General features: G+C 42.6%; 1 protein-coding gene and 1 non-coding gene across 5 annotated transcripts in view; both read right to left on the bottom strand.

Moving 5' to 3' along the window:
- Positions 1-1,281: 1,281 nt before the first annotated feature.
- Positions 1,282-20,831, bottom strand: part of THSD1 (thrombospondin type 1 domain containing 1) — a 28,597-nt gene continuing 9,047 nt past the window's right edge. For 2 of the 4 annotated variants that reach the window (XM_053899991.1, XM_053899990.1), the window contains exons 4-5: positions 9,892-10,050; positions 1,282-2,908 (exon numbers count right to left, since the gene is read on the bottom strand). In XM_053899991.1, the coding sequence (XP_053755966.1) occupies positions 1,539-2,908; positions 9,892-10,050 (1,529 nt within the window). In that variant the 3' untranslated portion in view covers positions 1,282-1,538. Of the gene's footprint in view, positions 2,988-9,891; positions 10,051-20,831 lie in introns of all 4 variants that reach the window. The other 2 variants (XM_053899994.1, XM_019447667.2) reach the window with 2 other exon arrangements.
- Positions 3,430-3,531, bottom strand: LOC128776650 (U6 spliceosomal RNA). Its single transcript, XR_008421824.1, has one exon. It is a non-coding gene; the product is annotated as a U6 spliceosomal RNA (small nuclear RNA).

The following is a 20,831-nucleotide window of genomic DNA, read 5'->3' as shown; positions in this document are numbered from 1 at the left end:
TAAAAGGCAAGGTGGGTGTGGCTGCGAAAGAGGTCCTGGTGAACCAGAAGTGCAGCTACTCAAATGTATGCAGATAAGGCATTAGGTTCTAGGGCTGAAAGGAAGTACACCAGATTGAAGACTGCCCACATGACACCTGATGACAGACTTCCAGGGAAAGAGCCCAACCTTTAGGTTTTTCTGCTTAGCCCTCGCTTCCAAACAAAGCAAGCTGCAAGACCAGTCGTAACATCAAGCAGTAGAAAGTTTTCCTTCCTTTGGGAAAAGCTAGTAAAAGCATCTCTCTATGCCCTCTTCTTGCCGAAAGGGCCAGCTTTCTCCTGAGGTCCCTGCTGTCAGAGAAGAGTTGCAAAGGCTGTGATGGCATCGTGCATAATGGCCATTAGAATAAAAATAGGAGTCTCTGTCCATCTAATCCTGCAAGAGTTAATTCCCTTCCCTGAGCCTCCCATTCTTCACCTGAAAAGGGTGGTAGGCAGATTGAACCAGAAAACAAAAGATTTATTTCTAAAAGACTTATTTTTTCTACTTCCTTTACTTCGTTCTTCCAATTAAAAAAGTTAAGCACTAAAAACAGTCTAGTCTACCTGCTTTCCATGTACCTGAGATTAATTCACATACTTTGAGTAACATGATAAAGTCATCTTTAGAAACATATACACACTGGTTTCAGAAGGACACCCTCTGGGGTCTTGGCTGCCAGTCTGGTCCAGGCACACACGGTCAGAATCTTAATGCCAGTCTGCGTCCTTATCAGCATTCACTACCCATGTTCTAGTTGATACTCTCTCAGGAGACAATACTTTCCTTTCTAAAATGTATACTCTTTGCTCCGAACAATGAGTATATGAATAGGTCTTCATTTGACTACCTGAACAATCAGCTTCTTATATTATTTATCCAAAGCAGAATCAACTCGCCTAATTTGTGTCAAGTCACCAGGACTCTTTGTTGCATAAAAAACATTAAGATATCACCCAACTCTAGCATGAAAGGTTCTTCTGAAATCTCTTGTGGCATCAGCATTTTCTAGGTAGTCTAGTACATACCAGTCAAAATTGACTTGATCTGCCAAACATGAAACTCATTCAGTACTGCCCCTGTAGGAGTCAAATTCTTATTTACAACTTAATAAACAAAGTTAGCTTTGTTCCAGCCCTTATTATAGTTGAGACTTCCAAATTTCCTTCATGTCCGACACCGCCAACAAAGTGTTCAAAGCACTTAATGCTTACAAGTCACATCTTGTCCTTTCACATCCACATGAGAGACCAAGCCCTATTTCACTCCTGTTTAAATTTTATTATTGTGGTTATTAGTAATAAACCAATAGAACTAGGATAACAAAGGGAAACGTTCAAGATAAGTAACTTCTTCCTTATGAATGAAAACACATGCACACACTTGAGTTACTCCCTCCCCACCCAATCCTGATGTACAGACAGCTGTACAAAACAGTCCATAGAGCTCTGTGAGCAGCTGATACCAGGAGCTGGGCAAAGGACCCCAGCTGTATGAAGTCTCAGGCTGATGTGGGTCTAGATGACTAACTTCTCCACACTGAGAGTACTCGTGGTTTCATCCTCTTCATTTGACCCAAAATAGCCCGGGAGGTCCAGCATCCTCTGCTCAGCCTCCGTGAGGCCAAATGACGTATTATCATAGAAGGCAAACTCAGGGTGGGCTGGGAAACTCTGACACTTGTCTTTTCTACCCTGAGAAGGGCTCAGGGGGCTGACCCTCTGGTAGCTGTCTTTGGGGGCAGTGGGGGAAGGCTGCTTCCTTGAGGCACTCCTGTGACTTGGGGACGGTCCCCTCCGAGATCTGTGAGGCTCTGTTCTCTCACCTCCTACCACGAAGCTTGCCTGGCTGTCCCCCAGGTCTGGTTTCCTCACGGGCTGCCCCAGGGTGTAGGACTTAGGGGCAGGGCTCAATGGACCTCTGGTTGCACCCGCCCCTTCCGGTTTCTCGGGAAACGGGGCGGCGCCTCGACTGTGAGGCCGAAATCTGTCTTCCGCCTGGTCCCAGGTCCGCGTCCTAGAACTGTAGGCCGGGGCCTGGCGTGGAGTCAGGGTGGACATGCTCCTCTCCCGGAACGGCCGGGCCTGCTTGGCTTCGTGAAAACTAGCGGTCCTCCTGAAGTGGGAGCCCCTGGGGTGGCTCCTCTCCGGCAGCGCCCCTCTGCCGCCCACGTGCCTCGTGGCTGACTTGCGGATCACCGTCTGGCTGGGGCTGACGGCGCAACTGGCCTGACACGCCGGGTGGTCGGGCCTGGAGGGGGGCCTGGCCGCGGCCCCGCCCACCGGCTGCTCCAGAAACGGGGATTTGATCCGGAACTTGTTTGCCGCGGCTTCGTCTGGGCTTTCTACGTCTAAGGGGGGCACGGCGGCGGCGTCGATGGCCGTGTCTGTCAGGGGACTCTGAGACACGTGGTACACCTTGGTGGTTTCCGTCAGGCCCTTCTTCTTCATCTCCTTCAGCTGCTGCTGGGCCAGGCGGTAGCTGAACAGCGGGGGGATGATCTTCTGGGCGTTGGACTGCACGCTCTCGCTGCCGGAGGCGTCGTCCTCGGGAGCCGCGGGCACACTGCGCCTGTAGGTCAGGGGGATGCCCGCGTCCCCCGGGCCCCCCGCGGGCCCGTCGCCCCCGTCCGAGAAGCTGCCGCGCTGCTCGCTCAGCTCGCAGATGTTCTCCTCGTCCGAGTTCTTCCGGAAGCTGGGGGAGTGGATGGAGTTGTGTCGAGCCGGCGTGCGGCACTTCGGGGTGCGGCCGAACTTCCGCCACAGCGTGATGAGGACGGTGGCGAGGATGATGAACAAGCACAGGGAAATCCCAGTGACGGTCACGATGTTGTTGGACTTCACCGGACCTTGGGGCTGAAGAGGGGATGCACTGGATGGCTGGAAAGCTACAAGACAAGGGAGAGCAAATGTATTCTCTGGTATTGATTCTCTGCGTGGTTTTAAGGTTCTGATTATCTAGCAGTTCTAGAAAAAAACGTAAAATAAACAAGGACTGGGATTTCGGGTCTTAACACACGTGTCTCTGCTGGCAGCTTAAACAAAACAAAACAAAAAAAACCCCCAAAACAGAAACAACAACGACAACAACAACAACAACAAAACAAAAAACACCAAGGCACACGGAAATGAGGTGAGCAGATAAACCACAATCAGGGGTGACTTCGGGGCTCACTGGCTCCTGCTAACACGTGTCTCAAATGTTCCACATAGAAAGTAGCAGCATAAGGAAAGTGTCAGGGTAAAATCAAGATACGGTGAACACGGGATATCTATAGTTAAATGTACCTTTGAGATGCACAGCAGAAAATTCCTATCAAGTATTAAAACCTGACATGCAAAATGATTCAGGTAGGTTGTATCTCAGTTCGCATATCTGAAGAAATTAATAGGTGAAAATAAGTCTTTAGGCAATAGCGAACGCTCCACGAATGTGTGTCATCCTTGCACAGGGGCCATGCTGATCTCTGTATGGTTCCAATTTTAGTACATGTGCTGCGGAGACAAGCACAAGTCTCTAGGTAATGTAATGCAACTCCAGTTTCCCTTCTAATGTCAAAGAATTTGCTTTCCTGGTTGAAGCCTCTTCGGCTCACTCTTCTCTTTCCAGCTGTCCTCTCCTCTTGCCTCCTTCCGTGGGGTGTGGATTTGTCTTTTTCTTCCCTGCTGTCTCCAACTGCTTTGTCCCATGGTCATCAAAATGTTTCACCAAGCTTCAGATACCAGCTGGGGCCTCAGCCTGTACTGCCACTGAAATACCCAGGAAACTGAGACCACCTAATGCCACCAGGCCTCCCCTCTCTTACCTCTTTGTCACTGACCACCCTTCAGGGGCTTCCAGTCACCTGTCCTGTCCCATTGCCCCCCTAAGTCTTACCACTACCAGCTCTGTGTGTCATGTCCATAACTCACTTTCCCACTGCTTCCCTGTCTTTTCTGCTTCCCCCCACCAATGGGATAACCGAACTCCTCAGCATCCAGAACCTTTCCCTTTGCCTCCTTCCTTGCCTTACCTGAGGGGACTGGATCTCCTGCGGGGCACGGCTTCCCCTGCCCACCCTCTTGTGTGGAAGCTGTGATGCACACTTGTTTATAATAAGCAAACAAGACCAGCAGCACGGAGTGTTCCTCACTCTTCTCATTCCTGATTGCCATTTTCAGCTGTTTGATACCTCCGTGTCAAAATTCTACTTAAAAAAAAAAAAATTCTCCATGCTGTACCTTTCACTTCCATGACTTATTTATTTTATAACTGTAAAGTCTGTACCTCTTAATCTTCTTTATTTTGCCCATCTGCCCCCACTCACCTCCTTTAGGCAACAAGCAGTCTGTTCTCTGTTTAAGAATTCATTTTTTTGTTTTGTTTTTTAGATTCTACAAATAAATGATACCAGGTGGTATTTGTCTCACTTATCTTAACACCTCTCCTTTATCCATTCCATCTACTGATGAGCACTTGGGTTGCTTCCATATTTTGGCTATTGTAAATGCTGCTGCAATAAACAGAGGGTGCATGTATCTTTTAGAATTAGTGTTCATTTTCTTTGGGTAAATACTCAGTAGTGGAACTGCTAGATCATATCATATTTCTATTTTTTTAATTTTTGAAGATCCTTCATAGTATTTCTGCAGTAGCTGCATCAATTCACATTCCTGCCAACAGTGCACAAGATGCTCTCTTTTCTCCATATCCTCACCGACACTTACTGTTTCTTGTCTTTCTCGTACTAGCCATTCTGTCTGCTGTGAGGTGATATCTCATTGTGGTTTTTATTTGTATTTCCCTGATGATGAGTGATCTTGACCATCTCCTCATGGGTCTGTTGGCCATCTGTACGTCTTCTTTGTAAAACTGTCTGTTCATGTCCTCTGCCCTTTTTGAATTGGATTCTTTGTTGTTGTTTTTTGTTTTTGTCTTTTTTTTTTTTTTTTTGGTGTTGAGTTTTGTCGGTCCTTTATATTTTTTGGATATTCACCCCTTATCAGATATATGCAAATATCTTCTATTCAGTAGGTTGCCCTTTTGTGTTGTTGATGGTTTCCTCTGTTGTGCAGCAAAAGCTTTTTATTTGTAGTCCCAATTGTTTATTTTTGCTTTTGTTTCCCTTGTCTGAGGATAAATATCCATAAATATGTTACTAAGGGTGATATCCAAGGTGTCTTCTACTCTTCTGATGCCCATGCCATCTACCCAGACCATCCGCCTAATGCCCCCTCAACATTGCCATCCTCCAACCTTGTGGCAGCCATCAGTCACTAGCACCTGGGTCTCAGTCTTCCTTACCATCCTACAGGTAGGCCCAACTGGGCAATGTCAGTGCCCATCCAACATATAAAGCCTTACCATTGTTTGCAGCTGCTCCTCTTCTGAAATACTCAATTTCAGAGCCTATTTTCAAGCTATTTTATGAATATTGAATTTCATAGCCTATTTTCTTCTCCTCTCACTCGGCCAATATTATTACACTGGTTTCTCAACCTCACTGCAATTTCTGATTCCCCAACTCATCCATTTATTTTCTCCCCATATGCCAGCCAACTCCTGGCCTCACTTCTCTCCCTACACTTATGATCCATTACATAAACCATTATCTTACCAATAACCTCTCTCTGACCTTTAGTAGTGAGCCATACTCCTTTCCCCGATCTACAGCAAAAGTCCATCCCTAGGTAAACCAAAACGTGAATTACCAGCTGCTGCACCAAGGTGCGGAGCACTGGTGGAGAAAATAATGCACCTGTGTGGGTCAGCGCCTCTGCTTACCGACAGCCCCCAACCTCAGCTGCCCACAGCATGGGCAGCATGGGCTCCTAAGCAACTCAATTCTTTCATTCCCTACAAGTTTCACCACTTTTCTCAAGTCCCCTACCAACCCTCCTCCTCAGAATGCCACTGATTCACACAAAAATAGAAGCTATCTGGAAAGTACACCCCCAGCTTCTTTTGCCATTTTCTTCTCCCATGCAGACTTGGGAGCAGCCACACTTCTATTTACTTCTTTCTCTATGGAGTGGAAGAAGTATCTTCCTAGAAAGGTGGGTCCACCAAGTGCGCTCGGTCACCCTTCTCCAGGGGGATCAACCCTCTGTACCAGTTCTCTCCAGCTTCTCCCCTATGCAGCTCCGTGCAAACATGCTTAAGCTCTCACTTTAAAAAGACCCTTCCAGAACCCTCTCACTACTGCCACAACCATATCTTATTCCTTGTCCTCCCAGCAAAGCTTAAATAAAGAAGAGTCTATATTTGCTGACTTACTCCTTCCACATCATCACCTCTGAGTCCTGCAACCTGCCTCCAGAATTAGTTTCAGTGAAATAATTTCTGCTGAGGTCATTAATGATCTAGTAGCTAAATTCAAAAAAATTTAGTCCTGATATTCCTTGACTGCAGTATTGGCTACTTCCCAATACTTCCTGAAACTTTTTCTCTTCTTGGCTTCAACGATAGTACTCACTTAATTTGGAGCAAAGAACATCGACTTTGGAGCAAGGAGATCTAGATCCTATCCTGGCTCCATTAGCTCTACTCTCTCCACCAATGTCCCATCAACACCTTCACTTTCACATGCCCAAGACTCATCCTCTTTCCCCCAGAACCTGGCTCTCATCCAATATATCCAATCTCAAGGAAATGGCACTGCTGTCCATGAAGTTGCCAGTACTAGAATCCTGGTTTTAATCCTTGATACTCCCCTCTCCATCCCTCTCCACGTCCAGAGTCTTTGACCCCTTCCCTCCTCTGCCTCTCCACTGTCATCATTTCATTTTTCACCTGAGTTTTCACCTGAAAAACACTTAACAGGCCTTGCTGCTGCCATTCCTACCCCTTCCAATGTATTCTCCATACTATAGCTAAGAGATCCCTCTGAAATACAGGCCAAACCTTGAAAGTCCCTTAGAATCTGGCTCCTACCTACCTGTCTGGGTTCATTTTTACCACTCCGTCTGGTACACTATGCTCTAGATACATTAAACTATTTTCAGTTCTTTGGCTCTCTTAATGTGCCATCTTCTTTCATGTTTTCATCCATTGTTCCCCTTGCTAAATTCCCTTTCTCACTTGGTTCACCTCAGTGACACCTACTCAACTCTCAAACTTTAGCTCAGATATCACCACCTCCAACAAAGGAGTTATTCCCAGCATGGATTTTCACCCCGGAAAGCTTCCATAGAAAGCCGTGGATACTTTTTTCATTGTAGGCTCTACACTGTGCTGTATATTATTCCTGTGTGTCTGCTGAGCTACTATATCCTAAGTGCCTTCCAGATAGGAACAATGCCTTATCTTCATACAGTAAAACCTTGGTTTGCGAGCATAATTCATTCCAGAAACATGCTGGTAATCCAAGGCACTTGTATATCAAAGCAAATTTCAAGAACCATTGGCTCAATTGTGATCATGTGGCATTTGGCATCATGTACTATTTGTACTGCAAGACATTGCTTGTTTATCAAGTTAAAATTTATTAGAAATGTTTGCTCGTCTTGTGGAACACTCGTAGACGAGTTACTCGCAATCTAAGATTTTACTATATTCCCAACCCCAGTCATAGTAACTTACACATAGCTGGTATCCAATAAATGTTAGATTAATTCATTATTAAAAAGGTAATAGCAAAATGATCAATATCCCACCTGACAGAATGTGGACATATGGCAGTGGATCCTCCCATTCTCAAGTTTGAACGAGATGGTCAAATTAACATAGAACTTGACAAAAAAACATCCTTCAAAGCCAAATAAAACTAAACTCTTAACCAAGTGAACCTGGCTGAATGATGAAAGACTTGTTTCCTGACATCACTTCATTCAAGTACAGTGGCTGCTTACCTCCATGGGGAGCAGCAATTCAATTGCACATCATGGTCGCTTTATTTAGCTGTTATCTTTGACTGTGCTGGCTCCCTTCAAAACCATGGCTGGAGAAAAGCCCAAGAGCTGCTGACCTCACCCCTCTCTGCCTCATCTACTTCCCTCTTTCACTTGAAGTGAAGATTTCCAGATGCTAAGCAGCCTACGAACAGATCTTCACATTTCCAAGGAGTGTGAAATAGACTGAATACGAAGATGAACACTTGGAAGAAATTATCATCTTTATCCACATAAGCATGTATCTGAGGACCTTTTTGCTAATTTATAATTTCTAGTTCCCAAATTTTCCAAAAATCTAGTACAAATTTCTAGTTCCCACCCAATATTAAAGAGTTAAGACAAAAGAACATGAAATAATTCCATATATCCTCAAAATTAATTGCTAATTCCAGGTTGTTGATGCTTCCAGAAAGCTAGACTGGCCGGTGCAGAAAGGCAAGTTATTCAAGATAGGTAGCTTAGAAGGGTCAGATCTAATCCTCTGCTTTCTAGCTTTATGGTCTTGGGAAGGTCAGTTATCCTCTCTATGCTACAGAGTCCCAATTAAGTGTGATAATGTATTTAAAGTGCTGGCACATAGCAAATGGTCAACAAACCATTTATATCTTGTCGCTTCTAAGGTACAGAAGCCAGTGACAATTGATTTTAAATTCAATTGAGTTCATCCATTCATTCACTCATTTATTCCTTCATTATGGAACTCTAGATAGAATATCTTAACACAACATGCCATCCCAGAATTGAGAGGAACAGATATATTTGAAGGTACTCATACCCAAGAAAGGAGCTGTGAAAGTGAAGGGGGCTTATAAAGAAAGAGTAGACAGAGAATAGAGCCTAGAAAATTATACAAAATATAACTCGAGATAGAACAGATTCAGAGTGGGGTCAAGGGCTTATGAAAGAAGAGGGGCAGGCTAAGGGCTAGCAGAAGAGCTTAAGTCTGAGGGAAATCAGAAGAAAGAACATCCTCAGGATGCTGGAATAAAGGGAACAAGTCTGGCTGGAAAAATGAGACAGCAAAAATGAATTTGTAAGATCACATGTGGGGGACACTGGCCAAGGTGTTGCCACGTGCCTGTGGTTTTTGCTTAAAGATGCTCTGAGATCCAAACACAGAAAAAAATCTAACTCCCCCAGATCTTAAGGGACAAAGAACTAGGGATGGTTTTCTAACCTGGAATTGGAGAGTGGAAGAAGTCAGGACTTGACAGAAGGACTTTATCTAAGGGTCAGGACCAAAGCAAAGGCTGTCAAATTAAATGTGGGGGGCTGTTTGTAGATCAGTAGGTGAGATGGTGTGTGGAAAGAACAAGGATTAGTATTACTGTAACCTGTAGCAAACGAATGGAATTCAACTCCATAAGCTGAAGCACACCTAACCGAGCTTGTCAGCATTACATCTATAAACCATTCATATCAAAACTCACTGAACACCCACGAGTGCCTTCAAGATGCTGAGAGGATGACAGAAAGGCCAGTCTCTAGATGATGACAAGAAGAAATCTCCCCACCTTCTCCTCCTGAATAGGGGTAATAAAGAGGAAATGTAAGGCCATTCAGGGATAAGACAGGGTGACTTGACCCATTTTGACAAATAACCGTCTATATGGTCCCCTCGAGCTTCTCTGAGATGATGAGAAAAAGCATTTTTTACATGTTCTTCCACAACTTTAGCAGGAAGCAGTAAAGGATAAATAAGAAAACAAAAGCACAACCAAAAATATCTCGGGAAGAAAAGATCATCCCTCCTATTTTTGTATTTTTAAAAATGATTTCCTTGTCATTTCCCTGTCTTCCATAGTGTGAAATCCCCCGCCATCTCACTGGCCAGCTACTCCCAGTCATAGAAAAACTACTGAGCATAGCCTTAGTAAAGCCAGCAGCAATAACAGAGTGTCAATGAGTCCACCTCTGAACTCAGGTTGGTGATTTTCAGGCAGGTCTAGGTTCAACAGTCCCTCTGTGGAGAGATTCCCGAAGAAAGAAGCATACCTACCAGCACACTCCTCCAGGGAACACAGGGAGGTCTCCGAGGACATTCCAGGGCAGCCAGGTCTGGAGGGGAAGGAAGTCAGGCACACGCGGCGTCGCTCTCTGACACCATCCCCACACGTGGCACTACACTGGCTCCACGGCTGCCACAGTCCCCAAGTTTCTGCAAGGACATTAGCCATGCTTTTAATGCTAGTTCATTTGAGAATCAGAATTTAACTGTACCCAAATGAAGCAGCAAACTCAAATCTCAGGCCTTGAAAAGTCAGTAAATGAAAATATTCCCAAAGACGCAGAAAGCTGGAAAGGGTGTGTAACCACCCTTAAAACAAAGGAAAGCTGTATAATTTACAAAATATTAACCTTTTTGGAACTCATCAGAGAGCAAAGGTCACAGGACAACCAAATGGCCTGAAGAAAACACAGCCTCCTCTAAGGCAAGACAGGATGCAAACCTTGTTTCCTGAGATAGATACCAGGTCTCATAAAAGCTAGTGAAAAGAAGTCATCTGAAAACATATGAACTGCTAGAAGCCTAGTGTGGGCTAGCATGAGAATATAGAATCCCTGGGAGCCACATATCCAATGGGCATTTGTACCCACTTGCAGGTTCTTCATGGATCTCATCAAATGCTCACAAGAAGGACTGAGGGTAAGTGCAAGGCCAGAGAGGGCCTTCCTTTTAGTTCAGGCCTAAGGATAGAAGGAGTGGCACTGTGGGAAAGACAAACCTCATGTGGATTCTCCTCCCCATCTGCTCTACCAACAAAAGCCTCAACCACTGGGGGGAAAGCAGCAGCCCTGTCACTTTAAGGGCACCAGGTGAGACACAATGCTGCTAAGGAATGCAAAAAGAAGGAAATCCTTCACCCCTGAAGAGGAGCAGAAAATATACTGAGTCCAGACTATTAGAGAGCTTCCACCACTGAAGAGAGGCAAGATCAAGAAGGCCCCATCCCTGAGACTCAGGGGCACAGCATTTATCTAAGACTAAGGATGAAATGGAACAAGAAAAAGCTCTCCAGCTCCCATCACCCAAACCCTACCCTGCACCATGCTAGCAATTTCCAAGTATCACTAATAACAACCCACTGCTAGTGCAGGGGCAAGAGCGACAGATGACAACCTCTCTTGTGTGCAGGCTCAAGCCTAAAGCTGAGGGTGGAGAAGCCTGGCAAGCCAACTCCTACCCTAACTGCAAAGTAACATTAGAAAATTCTGATGAACTCTATCATGTACTGAGGATGGCCATAGCAACAGCACAAACCCAAACACAGCTTAATTCCTTAGTGCACTGACCCAATCCCCACACTAATGGACTAGTAAAAATAGAGTATGCCCATTTCCCCACATAAGTACTATTTATTGTTGTCTACAGTTCTAAATAAGATGTGCAACTTTCAACCAAAAATTATGAGACATACAAACAGCAAGAAAAAAACTACCAATAAATAAAATAATCAAGAGAACCAGACCCAAATGTGATCCGGGTATTAGAACTATCAGAGAGAAGTTAAAATACTATGATTAACATGAAAGACTTTAGTGGAAAGGTAAACAAGATGAATAGATAAAAATTTTCATTAGAGAGTTATAAACTAAGAAGAGGTTAATGGAATGCTAGAAATGAAAAACACAGAACAAAGATGAAGAATGCCTTCTAGAATGCTCATAAGTAGACTTACCGAGGAAAGAAACAGTAAATTTAATATAGGTCAATAGAAATCACTCAAACTGAGACACAAAGATTAAAAAGAGAGAGTGGGGGTGCCCGGGTGGCTCAGTTGCTTGAGTGTCTGACCTTGGCTCAGGTCATGATCTCATGGTTCGTGGGTTTGAGCCCCATGTCGGGCTGTGTGCAGACATGCTCAGCCTGCTTCAGATTCTGCGTCTCCCTCTGTCTCTGCCCGCCCCTGCTTGTGCTCTGTCTCTGTCTCTCTTGAAAATAAAACATTTTTAAAAAATAAAAAAATTAAATTAAAAAAATAAAAAGAGAGAGTGAATAAAACAGAATGGAATATCCAAGATCTGGGGGACAATATCAAATAATCTCTTGCTCATGTTATTAGAATCCCAGAAGAGAAAAAGAGAATCAAATAATGACCAAGAATTTTCCAAAATTAATGAGATATACTAAGCTCTATCCAAGATGCTCAGAAAACATCAGGCAGAATAAATACAAAAAAGCAAATAAACTAAAAGAAGTTAGACACACTATATTTAAACTGATAAAAACAAACAAACAAAAAAAAAACTTTTAAGGCTGTGGGAGGAGGAGGGAAGGTGGAAAGAGCAAACACATTGTATATGGAAGAATAAAGATGAGAAATACAGCAGACTTCTTGTCGTGTAATCCAAGGATAGTGGAGTAGTATCTCTAAAGTAATGAAAGAAAAAAAAAGACCAATCCCAAATTCTTCCAAAAATTAAGGAGAAATAAAGATTTAGACAAACAAAAATCAATAAAATTAATTACCAGCAGACCCTCACTACAAGAAATGTTAATAGAAAATCCTTCAGGCAGAAGGAATAGGATACCAGAAAAAAATTGTGTCTGTACAAAAAACTGAAAAGTGCTGGAAATGGCATTTATAAAGGTAAAAATAATACTCATTTTTTCTTATTTTTAAATGCTCTAAACTATAACTGCTAAAGAATAATAGTATTCAGAGCATATATAAAGTAAAATGTATGACAATAATCACACAAAGAATGGGAGTAATTAATTGGGAGTGTACTATTAATAAGGTCCTTACACTACATGTGAAGCAAAACATTATTACTCAAAGGTAGACCAAGAATAATTAAAGATATATATTGTAAACTCCAGGACAACCACAAAAAAACATTTTAAGGTATAAACAATAAACCAACAGTGTGGTTAAACTAACTCATAAAAAATATTCAATTAACACAAAAGAAGGCAGAAATGAGGAAAAAGAAACAAAGAACAGAAGAAACAGAAAACTACCAAGATGACAGATGTTAATCTAACCATATAATGGTTACACTAAATATAAATAATCTAAACACACCTCTTAAAAGATAGAGATTGTGAGATTGGGTAAAAAAGCATGACCTAACTATATGTTACTTAAAAGAAACTCACTTAAAACACTAATTCAAAAAGATATATGCATTCCAATATTTACTGCAGCATTATTTACAATACCCAAGATATGGAAGTAACCAAAGTGTCCACTGATAGATGAATGGATAAAAAAGATGTAAGGTAGGTACACACACACACACACACACACACACACATACACACACACACTGGAATAATACTCATCCACAAAAAAGGATGAGATCTTGCCATTTGCACCAATATGGATGGGCCTATAGGGCATCATGCTAAGTGAAATAAGTCAGACTGGGAAAAATAAACAGTATATGATTTCACTCATATGTGGAATCTAAAAAACAAATGAATAAACAAACAAAAAGCAGAACTAGATGTATAAATACAGAAACAACCTGATGGTTGCCAGAAGGAAGGGGGTGATGAGATGGGAAAAATGGATGAAGGGAAGTGAGAAATACAGGCTTCCAGTGAAGAAATGAGTAAGTCATAGGAATAAAAGGCACAACACAGAGAAAATAGTCAAAGACATTGTAATAGCATCATATGGTGACAAATGGTAGTCACACTTGTGTTGAGCTAAGCATAACATGTAGAGAAGTTGAATCACTATGTATGTTGTACACCTGAAACTAAGTAACATTGTGTGTCAACTATACTCAGTTAAAAATTTTTTCACTAAAAAACTTACTTTAAAGATTAAATACATAAATAGGTTAAATATTAACAGTTGGGAGAAGTTAAACCCATGAACATTCCTTAACAGAAAACTGGAGTAACGATATTAGCATCAGACAAGGTAGACTGCAGAACAAGGGATACTACCAGGAATAAGAGGGACATTATTACATAATGATAAAAGGGTTAATCTAGAAAGGAGTCTTAACAATCTTAAATGGGGGTGCACCTACCACCAGAGCTTCAAATTCATACCAAATATTCCCAGAACAGTTTAATGACTGGCACATGCAAGCATCTCTTCCAAGCATATATGTAATCACTGCCAGATAGAATAATTAAGTAGTCTCCTACAAAAAAAAAATTGTTCTAAGACCCTTCTCTATCAGTACCCATCCAACCTCAAGACCCAGGTCATACCAACCCTGGGCACCAAAACACCCGCTGCCTAAAAGTCTTTCTTCATCATTTATGGACAAAAGTTCAATACAGTCACAGGTATATAAAGCACTAGGAAAACATAAGAACACATAGGGCAGATACATTCTCAGGTAATCCAAGTGGTGCAATCTTTGAAATGAGTCATGGAGTATGAGCTCTTTAAAGCAATTAAAAGTCTCTGGGATTTTCACAAGAGTGGGAGCATTACAAACCACGATCCTGGACCAACATCAACTGAGGTGTGGTAATTATGTTCCATCCAGAGGTCCAACTGAACACAATATTGGTTCTGTGTCTCTAGATTACACTGCAGCTCCGCAAATGGAAGAACAATAAGCCAGCTTTGTCCTTAAGCTACAGAGCTATTCAGACACTAAGCCCCTCGTGCCTGCAAAGCCTTGGGGCTCTCATATTAAACTCTCTTTGAATGAAAGTATGGTGATTTATTTTTGAAAAATCAACTGGGAATTCCACTACTGAGAAATCTAAACTGAAAATTAAGTCAGTGCATAGTTTATCCTTCTCTTCTGCTCATATTTAAGACCACAAAAGGTAGAATTACAAATGCTAATAATCTTTTTGTAAACTCTCATTTACTTTACATAAATATAATTTATTTAATATATAAAGTTATTTGTCAAACTAAAAACAAAAATTCCACTAGTAGTGGCCAGGAAAAAAAAAATCAAAGTTTTAATAAAAGCATGAATATTAACGTCAAAAATTTCATGTTTATAGAAGCATTTTCAACAATAGCCAAATTATGGAAAGAGCCTAAATGTCTGTCCATCAACTGACAAATGGATAAAGAACATGTGGTTTATATATACAATGGAATACTACTTGGCAATGAGAAAGAATGAAATCTGGCCATTTGCAGCAACATGGATGGAACTGGAGGGTATTAGGTTAAGTGAAATAAGCCAGACAGAGAAAGACAAATACCATATGTTTTCATTTCACTCATCTGTGGATCTTGAGAAACTTAGCGGAAGACCATGGGGGAGGGGAAGAGGGAAAAAAAAAAAGGCAAACCACAAGAGAGAGAGGGAGGTAAACCACAAGAGACTCTTGGATACTGAGAACTGAGGGATGATGGGGGTGGGGGAGAGGGGAAAGTGGGTGATGGGCATTGAGGAAGGCACTTGTTGGGATGAGCATTGGGTGTTGTATGGAAACCAATTCGACAATAAATTATATAAAAACAATTTTCATTTTGAAATGTTGTATCTTTTTCCCTTGGAAGTAAAATCATGGTTTGTAGGACAATCAACAATAAAAAGTAAACATTTAGGCTACATCTTATGTCCTTTAATTTTAAGCCACATTAATCAAACAGGAACATAGGAAATCAATCAAAGCAATTAACAAATTTAATCAGGCAAACATTTTTAATGCTTTAAGTAATTCTGTCTGTTCCCTGAAGATTTCTACCAATAACTTTGAGGGAAATACCAGGCTAAATGAAAAGTCATTAGATAAATGTAGTTCGTGTTTTAGAAATAAAGAGCAAGATGATCAGTATTTCAAATACTTTTCATGAATGAAAGCTGTTTTGTTTTGTCCTGGTTAGATGTCCATACATGCACTCACACTACATAACAAACCTGTTTGGCCAGCATAAATACCTTTCAGGCTACTATAGAGGATATTAATTCTGAATGAGCCAAATTTGTCTGGAATAGGAAAAGGGAAATTTGTTTCCACCCCTCAAGACTATCTGAAAGAATACAGCCCATGAAACATTCACAACTGGAAGACATTTTGCTCAAGAAACTAAAGCAACCAAACAAAACACGCTTCTAAAAAAAGTTCTTTAGGGGCGCCTGGGTGGCTCAGTCAGTTGAGCATCTGACTCTTGGTTTCAGCTCAGGTCATGATCTCACAGTTTGTGGGCTCAAGCCCCACAATGGGCTCACATCAGGCTCTGCGATGACAGTGCAAAGCCTTCTAGGGATTTTCTTTCTCCCTCTTTCTCTGCCCCTCTCCCACTTGTGCTCTCTCTCTTTAATAAATTTAAAAAATAAACATTAAAAAAAAAGACATTAGCTTTAAAAAAAAAAAAGAAAGAAAGAAAGAAAAGAAAGTTCTCTAGACAAGAGTAACTAAAAGCAATAGATGGAGCAAAGGCACCTGGATAAGCAGTTCAGACTCTCTGTGCACAGAACAAGGCTCATTTATATCGGCCAAATCATGCTTGTGGGTTCCAAAGTGGGTTATGTGTGTTTCAAGAGGGGTGGACAGCACAAGACAAGCCAGTGAGATGAGAAAATAGTATAACTTTTTTCAATTTAAACATTTTACATTATTTAATACATGAATTGACAGTTGATTATATGGGAGGCAGTGAAGAATAAGGGTAAAAGCCAGTCAACCATCAGTAGTGGTTAAGCCACTTAACCGTCAATTGAGCTCAGGCAAGTTACTTATTTTGTGCTTCTATTTCTTCACCTATAAAATTGACAAAATTATAAGCCTAACTAATAGGGTTGTTATGAAGATTAAACAGGTTAATATTTATAAATCACTCAGAACAGTGCCTGGTTACAAAGTAATCACTATATAAACATTAGCTTTATTATGTCAGATGATCGCACACAGGATGTCAGATATCCTACAGGATATTCCTAAGGAATCCCAAAAGAAGAGTTTATTCTTGGAAGGATTTACATATTCATTCACTTTCAAAGAATATGGAGTAGTGCAGCATCTAGGGGTCTACTTACATGAATTTTTACAACTGTATTTTCTAGCTTTAGGTAAACTAACTCCCAAAGTGGACAAGTAGCTTAAAAAAGATTCTGGCGGAGAATTAAAGATACTGCACAACGTGCAAACAGGAAGGAACTGACAGGGTTGATAGTTCTGTCCTTGGCAAAAAGCTCTTGTTCAGTCATCATGAAAGAAAAACCATACCATTTAATCACAGAAACAAGAAGATGGCCTAAAAATTAAATTATCAAGGAAACTATAAATATATACACTTTTTATTTACCAAAAAAAAAAAACCTAAGTTAAAAAAAATTATGTGACTATGACTTCATATCCTCTATCATTCATTATCAACTTTTACCCTAAATTTATATACTCCCGTCTGAAACGGGATGTTGGGCAGATGTGTTCAGAATTTAGGATTTCTCAACTTATTTTTGTAAGTTATTACAGTGCTATGCCAAGATTACTAACACTCCCCTACCAGGATCTCAGGCAGCATCCCATAGCCAAACACATTAACATTTCTGCAGAGAAAAATATGAACATTCACACCAAGTAGGATTAATGAAGATCATAAATAATTTTTGGTTTAAATGCAGCACATCTATTTTGCATTTCCTGTAAACTGTTATTTACTTACTATCTTCAGGTCTGAAGATATATTTGGAAAAAGAGACAAACATGTCAAACACATTACTCCATTGTCCAAAGGAACTAGTAAGAAATTCAGTGGAGGCAGCAGCTCACACAAGTCATGGTGGGTTCAATGGGGTCCCTAAATGATACTATTTACCAAAAAAAAAAAAAAAAAAGTCAGCTGCCAATTTAAATGGAAAATGAAAAGAAGAGAACTCGATTCAGTCATACATTTTTTATACTAAAACCAGAGAAGGCACTGAGGTCCCCATTACTAGCATAAATGTCAGTGATTAGCCGGAGTCGGAGCCACACTCCTGGAGTCTCCAGGAGCATTAGTCCCTCCAGGTGTTGCGTCCAGCCCTGGTGGCCAGTTGTGTCTGGTTGCTGCAGCCCCATAGGGAGCCCTTCGCCACCCTCAGGCTGGAACCTCAGAGAACCACTCCTTCCTTCTGCCCCTCTCCAATGTCTTCTCCCTGCTGCTGTGGGGAAAACTCAGTCTTTAAACGAGCAGAAGAATCAGCGGGAACCCCAACAGCTGGGAGAACCACAAGGTAGACCTCCTGCTCCCAGTGTTTCTGATCAAATGGCTCAAATGTCTTTATATCCCTTGGTTTGTTTCCACTAAATTCAATTAGACTTTTTTTTCTCTTAACTTCTTTTGAAAAGGCAAGTGTAGCTTGAATGATTAAATTAGCTTAATATAATTTTTCTATGCTAATATCTGGACCGGCCACATTTGCATTCAATTTTCACTTGAATAAAACATGTATTGAACAGCTATTAAAGTGCCAGGCCTACTAAGTGGGCCAAATAAATATCATAAATAGCTTCATGGCAGCGCAAGTTGGCTTTTCCCACCAAATGAGCTTCCCCCATGAGAGTGAGGGTGGGCATAAGGCTGAGGGCGGGGGGAGAAAGACACTGAACAAACCACGACAGAAATGATCAATGCCATGAAAGAGGAATGAAGGATGCCGTGCCAGCTTACGGCAATGGAATTTAGCAAGTTTGGGGTCAAGGAAGAGTGACCCAAGTGAGGACTTGGGAGACAGGTTAACGTCAACCAGGTGAAGGCGGGAGGAGGCTCCCGCCCAGGGATGGTGACTGTGGGTTGGGCAGCCCGGCCACAAAGGGCCCTGCGGATTCTCATCATATCCATTGAGGTAACTGACAGTTTGATTTTAAGCGGGGGAACAACCTCAGCAGACCTGAGTTTTACATAATCTCTCTGGCTGCAGTGAGAGAACGAAGTGGACAGCGGAGGGAGCTGGAATCGATTAGGAATCTGTTGCAATAGGTTAGCTAAGGGATGACAGAGGTTTAAACCAAGTCGTATCCGCAGAATTGGGAAGACGTGGAGAGATTCAGACACCGAGGAGACAAAACTCATAGGACTTGGTGATTTATTACTTATAGGAGGTGAAGGAGAAGAGAAAGACTCCTGGGCTTCCGGTCTGAACAATGAAAGGGGTGGCGGAGGCCTTACCGAGGAGCAGGTTTAGGGGGTAAGATGATGAGTCGAATTCTAGGTATGTGGCTTTTGAGAGAGATGGGAGACCCGTGAGGGGTGACAGCTGTGCAGCAGCACTTAGATGCAGGGGAGGGATGCCAGTCTGGAGTCACTGGCATCAGGATGGTAGTCACCTAGTGGGTGTGTAAATAGTATAAGGCGCAGAAGTCCAGGGGCGCCTGGGTGGCTCAGTCGGTTAAGTGTCCGACTTTGGCTCGGGTCATGATCTCATGGTTTGTGAGTTCGAGCCCCCCATCGGATTCTCTCCTGACAGCTCAGAGTGGAGCCTCCTTTGGATTCTGTGTGTCTCTCTCTCTGCCCCTCCCCCACTCACACTCTGTCTCTCTCTCAAAAATTAACATTAAAAAAAAAAAAAAAAAAAAAAAAAAGGCGAGGAAGTCCAATAGTTAATGGATGAGACCAGGTGGTAGAACTGGCAGGCGAAGGAGACCATGAAGGAACAGCCAGGCAGGTGGGAGGTAAGCGAGGCGAGTGTGAGGTCACGGAATCAAGGTCAATGAAGACACAGGCTGCAAAGCGCCCCTGGGTTTTGGGACCTTGGAAGTCATCCACTGGCTGCTTTAGTGAGAGCACTTTCAGGGGAGGAGTGTGCCTTAGATGTGGGCTGAAAAGTACACGTGAGGTGAGGAAATACACCGCAGTGTATAGGTGACTTTTTCAAGAACCTGGACTATAAAAGGAAGGAGAGAGAAAGACGGTATTATGTGGGGGAGAACCAGGGGATGAGGGGTGGTGTTGGCTGTATTTTTAGATAAGAGAATTAAGCATATTTCAAAACTGTTGGGGAGAAGCCCATCAAGGGACAGTTAGAGACAGAAGAGGGAGAGGGGATCAGGATTAACAGAGGATTCCTGATATGAGCAAAGACACTGGGGTCCACAGCAGAGGGCAAGGTTGACCTCGCACTGGAGGAGTGACACTTCTTCCACGGTGGTGACAAAGGAGGACCGATGGCTGCAGGCGCACAGATATTTTAGTGGGAGGGTGAGGTGGCTCGTACCAGATGGCTGCCAGCTGCCCTGTGTGGCAGGAGACAAACTCAGCTCTGAGAGTCAGCCATGGGGCAGGGGTTGAGGTCTGAGGGGGCGGTGTTCTAGAGAATGGGAGCAGCGCCGGCCAGGGTAGCATGGTGGGCCCGGCTGAGGAGGGAGGTGCAACCCACTCACAGTGCCCCTGTCTCCCGGGTGTGACCTTCTTGTCCAGCCTCCATGCAGTGGGCAGGCAGCTGGATTCGTGCATCAGAAGGATAACAGGGCACAGGAGTTTCGGGTATTGGTAGGAGAGAGACGAAACGGGCCATAGAATCTAGGCTGGACAGAGAGGTAAGTGCAAGCAGAGAAGTGACCACAGGGTGCAGAGAAAGTCAAAGGAAATGAGCTTCCAAGGAGAGAAAGTGGGTGAATTTGGAGCAAGAAACACTTGGGGTTCCAAAGACAGACAGGCGCTTGGGCCGTCAGGGTGCATGGAGCTTAGCGGGGATGAAGACGTAAGCAAACGGGACAATCCCTGCCGGATGATTCTCTCGCCAAGACCAGGCCTGCACCCAGGAAAAGGAAAAGAAATGCAAAGAGGAGCATGGGGCATGGATGGAATGGTAATAGCCCCACTTCTTTGTGATTAGGTAGGGCATTATGCAAAGAATTTAGAATCTGAACTTTTGGGAAATCTTGCTTTGAAATCTCACTTCTAAAGAAACTCATTCCTGTGAATGAAAGATGTAACAGTAAAGAGACATGATCCGCTAGAGGAAGCCAGAAGTTAACTACATACAATTTGAGATTTAGCTTTGAATTCTGCTCTTCCCTGCCATGGATTTGCCATATGATGTAATAATATAACTTTTTTAACTATAATG

The sequence above is a fragment of the Panthera pardus genome, unplaced genomic scaffold (assembly GCF_024362965.1).
Source record: "Panthera pardus isolate Hobbes unplaced genomic scaffold, ASM2436296v1 HiC_scaffold_1, whole genome shotgun sequence".
NCBI lineage: Eukaryota > Metazoa > Chordata > Mammalia > Carnivora > Felidae > Panthera > Panthera pardus.
This window is presented reverse-complemented; position numbering and strand designations above follow the sequence as displayed.